The 12,555-nt window shown below is 35.3% G+C and overlaps 3 protein-coding genes across 3 annotated transcripts; all 3 read right to left on the reverse strand.

Annotated features, from left to right (window-relative positions):
- Positions 1–283: 283 nt before the first annotated feature.
- On the reverse strand, positions 284–5,721 carry LOC101256844 (transmembrane emp24 domain-containing protein p24beta3). Its single transcript, XM_010319094.4, has 4 exons — positions 5,328–5,721; positions 1,521–1,707; positions 1,304–1,411; positions 284–757 (listed from the first exon to the last, which is right to left on the reverse strand). The coding sequence occupies exons 1-4, from the start codon at positions 5,547–5,549 to the stop codon at positions 624–626; spliced, it is 651 nt and encodes a 216-aa protein (XP_010317396.2). The 5' UTR covers positions 5,550–5,721; the 3' UTR covers positions 284–623.
- Positions 5,722–6,048: 327 nt separating this feature from the next.
- On the reverse strand, positions 6,049–10,082 carry LOC101257143 (aspartic proteinase A1). The gene is made up of 14 exons (XM_004233974.4): positions 9,970–10,082; positions 9,399–9,765; positions 9,148–9,208; positions 8,949–9,043; positions 8,759–8,871; positions 8,299–8,467; positions 8,175–8,214; positions 8,028–8,092; positions 7,818–7,931; positions 7,515–7,579; positions 7,274–7,433; positions 7,010–7,126; positions 6,521–6,606; positions 6,049–6,416 (listed from the first exon to the last, which is right to left on the reverse strand). The coding sequence occupies exons 2-14, from the start codon at positions 9,741–9,743 to the stop codon at positions 6,332–6,334; spliced, it is 1,515 nt and encodes a 504-aa protein (XP_004234022.2). The 5' UTR covers positions 9,744–9,765; positions 9,970–10,082; the 3' UTR covers positions 6,049–6,331.
- A 620-nt stretch (positions 10,083–10,702) lies between these two features.
- Positions 10,703–11,783, reverse strand: LOC104646084 (vegetative cell wall protein gp1-like). Its single transcript, XM_010319096.4, has 2 exons — positions 11,435–11,783; positions 10,703–11,089 (listed from the first exon to the last, which is right to left on the reverse strand). The coding sequence occupies exons 1-2, from the start codon at positions 11,658–11,660 to the stop codon at positions 10,866–10,868; spliced, it is 450 nt and encodes a 149-aa protein (XP_010317398.2). The 5' UTR covers positions 11,661–11,783; the 3' UTR covers positions 10,703–10,865.
- Positions 11,784–12,555: the final 772 nt, after the last annotated feature.

A 12,555-nucleotide genomic window follows, 5' to 3' on the forward strand; every position in this document is an offset into this window, starting at 1 on the left:
AATTATTATGTTATATTTCATTCTTCATACACATAAGAAGCATACATTTAATGCACTCAACATGATAAATGGGGTCATGGAAGGAGATAGAAGAAAGATAGCATTATGATTCTCTCTCTTTCTTATCTCTTTTTTTTTTTAAAAAAAATGGGTGGAGAATCTTTTATTATTCTACTAATAATATAGAATTTTCACAAAAAGTAGGAGAATTTCATTTAACGGTACTGAGAAAATCAAAATTTAAATATTAGTCAATATATGGGAGTACTGAATTAGACAATGGTTTTCCAAAAGAACAAATAATTTAAAAAAAGTTCAATCAATATTTGAAAACAGAGATACTTAGTAAATACTATTAACTGTAAAACCTGGAATTTGTAAGTTGTAAATTACTCAAATGCAACATAAACCAATGTCAAAAACATTTAATCCAAACTGCTGCAAAGTAGCTTTAGTACATTTGATATGTTGTGTGTATGGAACCAATCTTTTGAAATAGTTCAGAATTAGTTCTGCCAGAATGATACTTTTCTCTCAACCCCAACTGCTAACACAATTAAATTAACTTCCTGTAGGACGACGACAACGGGAAAAGACCGTATGTGGCATTGTAAAATTTGTCATCAGATACGATTATAACCGATGGACTTACTGAATAAGCTTCGAATGTACATAGCTTGTAGTCCACTTGCTAATATAAGCAGAAGATACTCTGCGACGGTGTAAAATATAACACGGTCCCTTGTGCTCTGGTTAGCTGCACCATAAAACATGCACGTCAAAAAAGAACAGTTCTATTTCTGTCTCAGTAAGACAGGTATTTCTATTACAACGAAAGAACAGAAAATTTTTATCATTGTTTTTGTTACGTTGTTGTTATGAGAGCCAGTACAGTACAGATGGGATGTTCAGTACCAATCCTTATAGTACTGATCAGCGAGTTGATAAATTAATTCGGAAAAAAAAAAGCAAACAAAAAGCTGTAAGAAGACTTCGCATCTATCATAAGAACAAATGGATATAGTGTCTTTAAGAACACATTATGACTTATCAACAATGGTCTTGGCATAAACGTCCAGACCTGGTCAGTGCTTGGTGTGACCATTTCAGAATAAACCATTATTTGGTTCAAACATAAAAGAAATAGCTGCCTCTGTTGAGAAATATGTCATTAGAAAGCAAATCTACCAATCCAGGTGATAAAGTAAGAACGATTGCTGAAAGGTAAGCACTTTTATACATATTTATCTTTAGAATTAGAAGTCAATTAAGTTTTCAATCGAGGAAAAGATTGAAGACTCACTACGACGATGACGAGAATCACGTGCTTTCAAGTAATGCTGCTCTGCAGTAACTGACTCCAATGCCTCTCTTAGTTCAGCAATTTTGACATTGACGGGGTCCAAATGTTCTGCAAAGGTCAGTAAAGAGTATAACTAAGAAGAGGAATGGACAGATAGGAAATATAACAAGCTTAATCCTAGCCATAAAAGAATAGTACTATAGGAAAGAAGACAAACCATCTTTAGCAAGGTCATGCTCATTGGAAATGTGTCCAATATGTATGTAGAACGAGACTGTTTCTGGCGATGAATGTGGATTATGAAAACAGAAATTGTACATCCCACTCCTTGGGGCCTTGAGTTCAAACTTATCACCAGCTGTTCCCTTCATTGTGTGCACGACATTTCCTGAAGGCGATGTCACCTGCAATAGTAAAAAAATCAGCAAAAGGAATACAGCTTGGGTTTTATTCTATTTTCCATAAGTAGCAATAGAGAGAGCGGAATCAAAAGAAAAAGAATGTACTCTCTGTTCTGTTTATGAAAAATTTTCATTTTGAGCATATCTCCAACTTCTAAATTTCTCGAGTAAATTGAGGCCATGCATATAGTAAGACATAAACAGTGAGTTCGACAGTTCCATTATTAAATCAAATTAGTTGCATGACTAAATTTTTATCATTGGAACCATATCATTTATCAGTCATGCAAAGACATGGTAATGAGCTAGAAACTAATTTGACACTTGTTGCATTCCCATGACTTCTTATGAGCACAAAGGACAATCATATTTATCTATTTCATCTTCAACCTTCCCAGTCAAGAATGATAGAAGATTGGTAGTTGGGAATAAGCTTTGCATAGAAAAGCTAGTGGGTTTGAGAATGTGCAGAAGAGGCTGTACAAGGTACGAGGTGCAGAGAGGAGAAGAATAGATTTGTGAAGAAGGATGAAGTAGTTGTATAGTGGGAGAATGGCTTCTGAAGTCACCAATAGTGGTATGACCACCCACCCCCCAAAAAAAGGTGAGGTTCATTGAAGACGATAGAGAGGCACAGAGCTGAAGAGCGAAGGTTGGATAAGAAAATCTAGCAAGCAACCTGGAACTATTGAAATCCCTACTTGAGTAGTACCACTCCGTAAGATGCCTCAACAGCAATTGGCTTATAAGCTCACTGCTCAGCAAAGGATGCTTGAAAGATCTGTTTCAATGATGCATCTAGGCTGAATGAGACAAATGGTAAATCCTATGCTACATCAAATGAAAGGATCAATCCTAGCTGAGGGTTGTCCCTTCAGATATCATCAAACACATAGGATCTAAGTGAATTTAATTAATCCAAACAACTAATTTTATGCTTTAATGCTTAAGTTACTCTGGCCTCTCGGATCAGATAAGATAGCTCTGTTTGACAAATTGGGGATGCAAAAGTAGGCAGATGCTCATAGGTCAGTCAGAGCAGAGCACATTCCTAAGCAATGACAACAACATACCCACTATAGATGGAAATCATGACGTTTCTAGATATAGAAGTACTAACCTATCAAACTTATTGCCCGCTCGCTTAATCCACAAAGCTAGCTCTAGTACACTATGTTTCAATATAAAGGATGCTTCTTAAGGAACATAAGGGATCAATGTCCAACGCAATAGTCTTATGGATTTGGAGCACTTAAGCACTGCTTTCAACTTTTAATTATGCTAAAAGGCAAAAACATCATTGCTTTCACACATCTCAAATCATAGGTTGACAATCAACTGCCTATTTTAGACTTATAAAAAGCAAAGAGCAAGAATAAGACTAAAGATACAAAAGAGACATGAATTGTTTATTCAATGGGTGCAAAAGAGAAGTAAAATATGCTTTGATTACTTATCATAGACCATTAAACATAAAACAATTTTTAAGCTCGACTTAGCTAATAGAAAAGATATTTCCACATAGAAAGTATTATGAGGCTTTAGTGAAGGAAAACCATTTCGTTAATCATCTTTTAATGTCTTAGAAGTTAAAATCGGAGATATGGTTTTCCTCCAGAATTACGTAAGAGACAATGTAGAGTAGTAATATTAATGTTAGCTTTTAGACTACACTGGGAGCATCTAGAATAGTATTTAGGTGTAGATGAAGTCATAGAAGAATAAGACTTGTGCTAGGTTATACTCCTGTCAAAAATGTTCATGTTTTCAAATGTATAAGCATTTTCCTCTCTTTTCATGATTTCCATCTTAAAACATCATCACAGGAAGGAAAAAATAAGTTATTTTCCTAACCTTAGAGTAAATCATAGTCATTCTAAATGAACTTTGACAATTAATACAACAAAAACCTTGAACAAACGAATACTTATTGTGGAATATATTCTCATCTGTGACCTTCATTCAATATGCCTACCAAAGAAATTTCGACTCGACTTCAATTTAAGTTGAAGTCCAGCAGTGGGAAGGGAACTCACCTTCAATTTCTTTTGTTCTTCTCTAAGTAATCTAAATATAAGAGGCCTTGCAGCTATATGTATGATGTAGAAGAAGATATGTACATGCAAAGCTAGGAAAAATCGCTTTCTCAGAAGAAGAAGAAAGCAAATATAAAGCTGGAAACAAAGCAAAACCATAAGACAAAAAAGTTTTTTTTTGTTTATAAAACAATCATGATCCAATCACAATTGTTCTAGAAACTAGTTGCACGAAAAATTAAAGGGTGATATGGTTAATTGAAAGGAATTGTATACAAAGTCTTTCCATTGCTCCAGTTATAGTTAACAAGCAAAGAAACTTCCTAGTAACATTGAGTTGCAAGAGCTATAGTGTTCGAGGGAGAAGAGCTGGTGGAATGCAATCGAAGGGTTCTATAACATCTATATAGGGAGGGTGTTGCTTGGAGTCTTAGACGGGAGGATGTAAACTTTAGCAATATATTATTAGCAATACATTATGAGGAAGGAGGAGTGGGGAGGGTATAGCGATGGGGAGGGAGTGGTTGGAGAGGAACTAACGGGAATGATTTGTAAGTACATAAGAATTGTCTTAGGGGCAAACTCCCAAGCTGTTGAAGGTTTCTTATGGCGTTCTTTCAAAAATGTCAAAGAGTTCCGTCAAAAAATGATATCATAGAACCAATTCTTCATGAAAAATTGCATATATAAAAAACGACGTAATACATCTTTCCCATTATTATAGTGGAAAGTGTATCAACTATCAAGAAAGAACTTCAAAGCTAGTAGTCTAATAAGAAGCATCTATAAAATTCTCGTGAAGTTGCTTTCTTTTGTAATGCTTTCATGGAAGATAGGCACATGCAAGGTTGCACATTAGTTGCAAACAAGTTGGTGAACTCTAGATTTAAAGGGTGGGAAGAACCTGAGGATTGAGGAAGATGGTCAACATCAGTGTTTCAGGTGCATAAAGACGACAAAATCAAGCAAAGAAACCAGATAGCTTCTTAAGTCAACTCCTTTTTATATATTAACACCACTTTTAACTTCTTCCTTTTTTTGTAATTTCATGGAGCACTTTGAAGATACTACAAATTAACACACATGAATAGTTTATTTTATTTTTGATGATACTACCTCGACTATTCCACCGAATACCTTCTACCACCTCAAAACTTAGCCAGATAGGAGAAATCACCTAGTCTTTCTTTGGGTTAGAACCTAAAACCCCACAGTTCTCCTCCAAGCTAATCGACCATTATCAGTCTACACAATACCCTCAGGTCAGAAAATTAGTAGCTTTTTGTATATTAGATCATTTTATAGGGGGGATTTATCCCTTTTCAATCTGAAATTGCTTGGAAATGCTTTATTTTAAGCAGAGGATCTAACGAAAACAACCTGTCTATCTTAATCTGTATAAATTCTACCCTTTCCAAATCCATCTTGTTGGATTACACTGGGTATGTTGTATTTGTTATCCCTTTTGAACCTATAAAAACAGGATCTGTCAACAATCAAACTAAATCAACTTCACATTTCAAACAACTAAGCACAAAGATCAGGAATTTGTATACTTCAGAGAAAGGGGCAAAAAGAAAGTCATACAGTGAAATCAATGCCGGGATGATCCGAGTTCCAGAAGATATCATGATCTACAACAACGAAGTTCCCCGAAATTGTATCTCCTTCATACAACACGTAATCCTGAACACACTCTACGTCGTTTACCGTCACCGATAACGCCGATAGGTCGCCGACGAAGCTGAATAATAAAATAGCTACCAAAGCTAATACCTTGGAGCACTTCACTCCGTCTCCGATTTCCATCCCGTCCGACGATTAACAATTCGTTCTCGCCGGAATTTTGGTAATGCACAATATTTTTTGGGGAATTGGGTCACTGGAACGGAGACGTGAATATGACGTGCGGAGATGAAGTTTTGACTTTTTTTTTGTGCTGCGTGACAAGGTTTTTATATTGAAAAACTACGACTAAGCTAACACTGGTGTGGTGTGCGAGTTATTATAAATTTGTAAATTTAATTTATGAGTATTTAAAAATTAATAATTGCGAATTTATTAGAAATTTAAAAGGAAATAAATAAATTTATTAAATATATTTTACGTTAAATGTCATGTTAAAAATATTTGAAAGAAATTTATATAAAGTAATTATTAATTTATGAAATAATCTTCTCAATTTTAGTTTGAAAAGTTCTAACATAGTGATTCAGGAGTCATAGTGGAGCTAATCAGCACTGGTCCCTCGCGAAATCAAATTTAAAAACACGTTTATGTATTATATCAATAAATAATGAATATTCAATTTATTATTTTCTATAAATATTAAATTTTATTGCAAAATACATCATACACTTGAAAAGGTTACAAATATATTATCATTTTATACACAAGCCTCTTTATGCATCATTCTAACTACTAAAAAGCCCAAAAAAAAAGTAAGAGGAAGAAGAAATGGGGAGGATTACAAGGCGTGAAGAATTGAACTCTCACCAACAAAGTGACAGTTCAGGCAGTAAACCAACGCGAATCTTTCAAAACCAAACAATTATATGATAGATTTTGGCCATAACTCTTTGAAATATACTCTAAGCACTTTCTGCAAATCCAACTTGTAGATTACCAAAGTCAAAAACAGTGTGATATGCTCTCAAGAATACAACTCCAAGAACCCTGCCAACATCAAGAATTTCAAAATCATTCTCGTGGACATCGCGTGCAACTAAAGAGGTGACAAAATATTCATAAGTCGCGCCAAATAAATTAACTTGTTTTACCAGAGGGGACGTCGTGGATGCACATCCAAAGCTGTAAATCCACTAACACAGCGAGTATCATGATTGTCTTCGACTCTGATAACATACTATTACCAAAAACCGAGCAGAAAGTAGTTAGTCTCTGAAAGATAACAGAACAGATGCCTAAGTATAACATTGCTTCCAGTATGCAACTTTGTTGTGTGAAGTTTAAAAGTGCCTCTAGTATGCACATTGGAATAGCACGTTAAGCAAGACGATAATAAGAACCATCCTACACCTAACAGAACTCGTTTAGTTACTCGAGCTTTGTAGTGGTTAGCAGTAGTCACCTTGTTGGTCCTTTGATCCACCAGAACAAATAGAACATAAACTAATGGCTATGGTTTATCTACTACTTCAATAAACTTCCGCGCAAAATTTGACAATCTTAGACTCCAAAGATTTTTAGAAACATACAGTAATTTGATCTGTGCTGCAAATAAACGAGACGATTTGATATCAACTTACTTGATCTGGAGAAAGGGGGAAAGGTTTTTTCCCAATGGTAATTGTGATGTGTGGCAGCGAAAACACATCACAGTTGATATACGATTTTCCTTGAGGATCCGGGAGCTTCTCACACAGCTTCAACACAGAATAAGAGTAATCAGATGCAAGTATAGATATCTCTTAAATGGATTTATGTTACTTGAAATGTTGTCGGATGTGTGTCAGATTCTTAAACGTTATTCACTTTTTGGAGAATCCGAGCAAACATAGTAATGGATTTACCTGATTCACATATTCAAATGCTTTTTCCTTTGTTGTCTCTTTTCTAAGCTCAACTTGCATCCAGAAAACTGTCATCTCACAGAAAGAACATAAACCACTCTCATCATTCGGTAGCTTCTCCAACTTTGAACTTCTAGCTACCATTTTCTCCTCAACATGGCTGCATACGTTTACAATAAAAGTCTCGGTTTCAACGTTATAATCCTACATCATTCGAGAAGAAGGAACTCGAAATTCTAACCTCACACCAGACGTGCCATTACGAGTACAAATACCAAATCTGTGGCAAATTCTTTCAGGTTGTAACTGCAGGGACAAAGAGTGAAATGTTAGAAGAATTTGATGTGTAAAATATTGCATACAAAGTTGAGTCAGGAACTGTGTTACTCGGGTCATCGCCTCTGGACCAGTGTCGGATCCTCCAAATATGAGGTCCAACACACAAAGGTGACATTTTTGAAGGATCTGAGCAACATAGGCTAGGTAAAGACCATCTAGAATCAATGAAAGAGCAAAAACAACGAGAACCATAAAAAGAGCTTACGCCTGATACTAAGTTTTCCCAAATCATATTTCCATAATTCGAGAAAACAGTTTTACATTCCATACTAACAAATCCTTCTGCTCCAATAGCATGATTGATTTGAGTCAAAATAGTCTGAAATCGAGTAAATACATATACGGATGAGAAAAAAACAGAAAAACTTCATGAATAAGATTAAGAAAAATGAGCAATCGTTATGAGAACACATACAGTCGGACCAGCAAGAAAAGACGTTCCAGTATCCACAATCGCTGGACAGCCACCTTTACAAAGACCTGTGGTGGAAAATAATAAAAATCACGTCAGCTTTTAGGTGAGACAGTCACACGCTTCAACATAAGTTTGTGAATACATTACCTGTTGAATTGTTTCCGATAACAACGTCCCCTATTTCAATCTGGAAATTGTAACAAACTCGAGCAATAAGAAGAAAAACACTAAACAACATGCATAAAATACTCTACTTGGTTTAATTAGTTACCTCCCAGTAACCATTTTGAGCAACTGGGACATAAGTACGCTGACCCCTGAAGCGAGTACTATCCACCCCTCCAAAGAGAATTTCACCCCCGAGCCTAGATTTAGTATCTCGATTCAGCCAGACCGAGAAGATTGGCTGAGTAACAATACGTTGAAGCAACATATTATACCTACCAATATCATGCTAAATTAGTGCACATGATCGGAACAAAAATATGTTCTCCATCCGTTTCAATTTGTTTGTCTTACTTTCTGTTTTAGTCAGTTTCAAAAAGAATGTCTATTTCCTCTCTACTTTCTTAAACTCCGTGTGAAGTCAAAACCAGACAAACAAATTGAAATGGAGGGAGTATAAGATTCAGCTATCAGTTAGAGATTCAGCTGGCTTCAGTCAAACAAGCATTAGAAATTTGGCGAAAAACTAAGTAATACTAGTCTATGAACAAAATAGAGATGTTTACCATACTGGCGTTACTCGTTCTGCAGCAGCATCCTGAAATCCTAGTCCTAATACCCCATCATATCGTGCACTCAAGAATGTGAAAAATCCTTCCCGCGTTACCTCAGTGAAAACCTGATAGATTTTCATTTGAACATTTAGCATTAACAACATACGTACAACGTCAAGCTACAAAGAAATAAGATTGGCACCTGCTGATTTATGACAGAACTCCCAACTTTAACGTTGTCTTGGCTGAACAATCCGCGTACTGACCTAGTTCCAAAAGGGATCTTACTAGGATTTCCTATAGTACAAAGCCAAAAGATTTAACTGAATCTATGTTGTGTATAAAGACTAAATTATATTCAATCGAAATAAGGATAGTTTTGAAGTCAATTGGCTAAATACCAATTTTTGTATATGTAGTTGATAGTCTTGATCTGTACTTGGAACGAAGATAACAAGCGATCTGCACAAAGAAAAAAGGATGCTTACAAGGGATTGAAAACATGGTTAAGCAAACAAAAGTGTGCTCTCTCGCTAAATGCTTGAACTTTTAGCTGAGATGATCACACAACATGGTAACAAAAAGGACTCGCTAATAGCTTAAGCTTTTAGTTGAAACTACAACAACATGCACAGTTTCATAACAAACTTACAGAGAAAATGCATTTGGAGGAGGGGACCCAAAGATTTGAACTAGCAGTATCCAAAACAACAGCAAAATGTTGAGGAGGTGAACCGATACCAATCTCTGCGAAATACTGGACGTCCATATAGTTCTTCACATAAACTATTTCATCTCTAAGAGCTCCAAGATTCATATCTGAACCTTTATGATTATGTTTAGCATAAATTCTTGCTGCCCTGATGCTATGAATATCCAAATTTCTCCTCTTTAACCCGATTCTTATCGTATTATTAGCAGATGCATTATTGAAGCCATAGGCAGAGGTACATAAACTCCATATCACTAATGCTGCAAGTAAAACTTTGATCTTCATGCTGTCCACAAGTTCTCAGGCTCTACATAGACAAACAAAGGTGAAAATCATTAGGAAAAGTACAAAATACTTGGAATGTATTAGCCCTCACGTCCAGTGACGGAATCAAGATTTTCACCTTGAAACTTTCAATATATGTAAACTTAAAAAAATAAAGAGATTCAATCTCTATTAGACTTAGAAAATAGATTATTGTATATGTGTACCGATGGAAGATAACAAATACCTGTAGAATTAGTCGATGTGCAAGGCAAGCGATGCAAATTAACTCCGAAAATACATGAAGGGTAGTTAGTATTTATATATGTAGGAAGAAATTAAGAAGCGTGATGAACATCCATCATCATGGTAGCAAATAAGTCCACTTTAGGAAACCAACATGCAATTTCTTCTAATTAGTATAACATTGCTAACTCTACGCTTGGCAATGAGCAAAAAATTTAGTCTATTTAGGTAAGTCGTGAACGTAACTTGTGAGATATTATAACGAAAAACATGACAAGTTATTTCAAGCGTTAATCATTGAATTTCAAGTTTAATGTATAAATATTTTAACAAATTCTTTGACAAATATATTATTTAAACAAACACAACTGAATTCGATCAAACCCGAATTTGATCTAGCAATGTTAAGCATGAGATATATAGATGAATTTGATAGAAGATCTCAAATTCAAATAATAATATAATGATACATAATGGAACGGTTAACCCTCGAATCATCTCTATGATATACAAATTTCCCTTCAAACGCAAACTTAGTTTTCTATCGAAACTAAATACTTTATATTATTATTACTATGTCAAAAAACGTACATAATCCTTCAAAATGACTCAGTTTATTTGAGCTTGTCGCATAGGACTTGTCTAGTGAATTTTACATCTCCCGTATGATTTACAGGCTATAATAAAGTGATGATTTATTGCAAAATGATAATTTATCCAATACGCATAAAGTGTTCACCCGAAGAGCATTATAATAAAAAAGCATACATTGTTCAAAAATACCCTTGGCATCATGTACATTTCTAGTGGACAATAAACGTCTAAGTAAGATTTAGAAAATTTCGAATATAAGATAATTATATATTTAAAAAAAAACGAAAACTATTTAATATTTCACTACTCAGATCTAACATTAGATGTTCTAATTTGCTCTCCAGCGTCCGGAGGTTGTTGTGGTGTGAACGCCTCCGGCTGTCCAGGTGGTGATATAGGTGGTCGTGGTGCTTCCTGACCTGACGGAGAAGTGTTCGGTGGATCGGAAAATTCAGGACTATCGGTCCGCGGTGCCGTTGGCGATGGCGATGGCGATGGCGATGGCGATGGCGTCGGAGGGTTTTCACCTGCAGTTCAACTGTAGTGTTAATATCTATATCTAATATTTTATTTCGTGTAGGAAAAATTACTCCATATACTTCATTTAGCTTTTCGATCGAAAATCAATCTAACTAGTTTAAATATATTACAAAAAGTAATTACAAGTTAGCAACTCTTTCATTTAACGGGGTATGAATATTTCTCAATTTTTCATAATTTAGGTAATAATAAATGTACCATTTAATTCGGCTTGACATATATTATAGCTAGATAAATAAATACTAAAACTAAATATATGAAGACATGCATAACTTTTAATAGATACAGATTAATTTAAATTCATAAAGTTTAAATTCTGAACGATTATTGACCTGGTCTTATCGGTGGAATAGCATCGAAATCTGGCACGAACGGTGAATCCTCCACCGCCGGCGGTGCATCGGTGGGTCTGCCAGTATTTGGTGGTGTTGTGGTAGGAAAATCAGATGGAAGATTTTCCTTGCTCATTTTTCTAGTAAGTCCAACTGATATAGTTAACTTTTGAACAACAAATATTGAAGATCTTGTATAATATTTCGCTGAAAAAACTCTTAACATTTTTTTATTTAAATTATTATTTTGGTATATATCTATTTGGTAGAACAGGAATATTAAGATATCATTTGTTTGGTTTTAGCACAAATTTTTTTTTGTAAATGTATAGGATAGTTCAAGTGATACGTGTTATTCATGAGACACCTTTGTATTTGATACGTGGTATTCATGAGACACGTGGATGCCATGCACTCTGACACCTGGACTAATTCAAAATAATTTGATTGATACATTTTATATTCCAATATGTTGTATATAATATAATATTAGAAGAAATTAGTAAATTAAGAGTAGATTTATAACATCAGCATTTTATTCTTTCAAAAAAAAATAATTAAAAGCTTAAATTGTTTGAAAAAAACATAAAAACATCTTCATTCAAAATTCTAGCTCCGACACTGAAATCATCAGTAGATGATGGGTGATGGGACATCAGGCTGTGGAACCTGCCACGGTTCAGGTTCAGGCTCCCTTGGGGGCACAACATCCGGCCCGGTGGGCGGGACAATCTCCGGTGGTGTAACATCCGGCCAACCAGGCGGAACAATCTCCGGTCCCATCGGAGGTACAACATCTGGACCACCGGGTGGAACAATCTCAGGTGGTGGGCCAGGTATGTCTGGGCCCACTGGATCATTATTGGGTGGGCCTGGAAATTCTGGGCCTGGGCTTGGAGGTGATAATGGTGGTTCCTTAGCAGGCTTTTCTGGTGGTATCTCTATAGGTTCTAAAACAGATAGGTCACATTTGTTGCAACTTCTCATAAGATTTGGGCCGTTTATTCTTACAGTTTTAGCCATTAATGGAGTTGAACAAGTTGAGTGATAACATGAAATCGTCTTCTTCAAAAAACTATGTGAAATGGCCATTAATACAGTACTACACATTTCTTCTTTTG

The sequence above is a fragment of the Solanum lycopersicum genome, chromosome 3 (assembly GCF_036512215.1).
Source record: "Solanum lycopersicum chromosome 3, SLM_r2.1".
Classification (NCBI taxonomy): Eukaryota; Viridiplantae; Streptophyta; class Magnoliopsida; order Solanales; family Solanaceae; genus Solanum; species Solanum lycopersicum.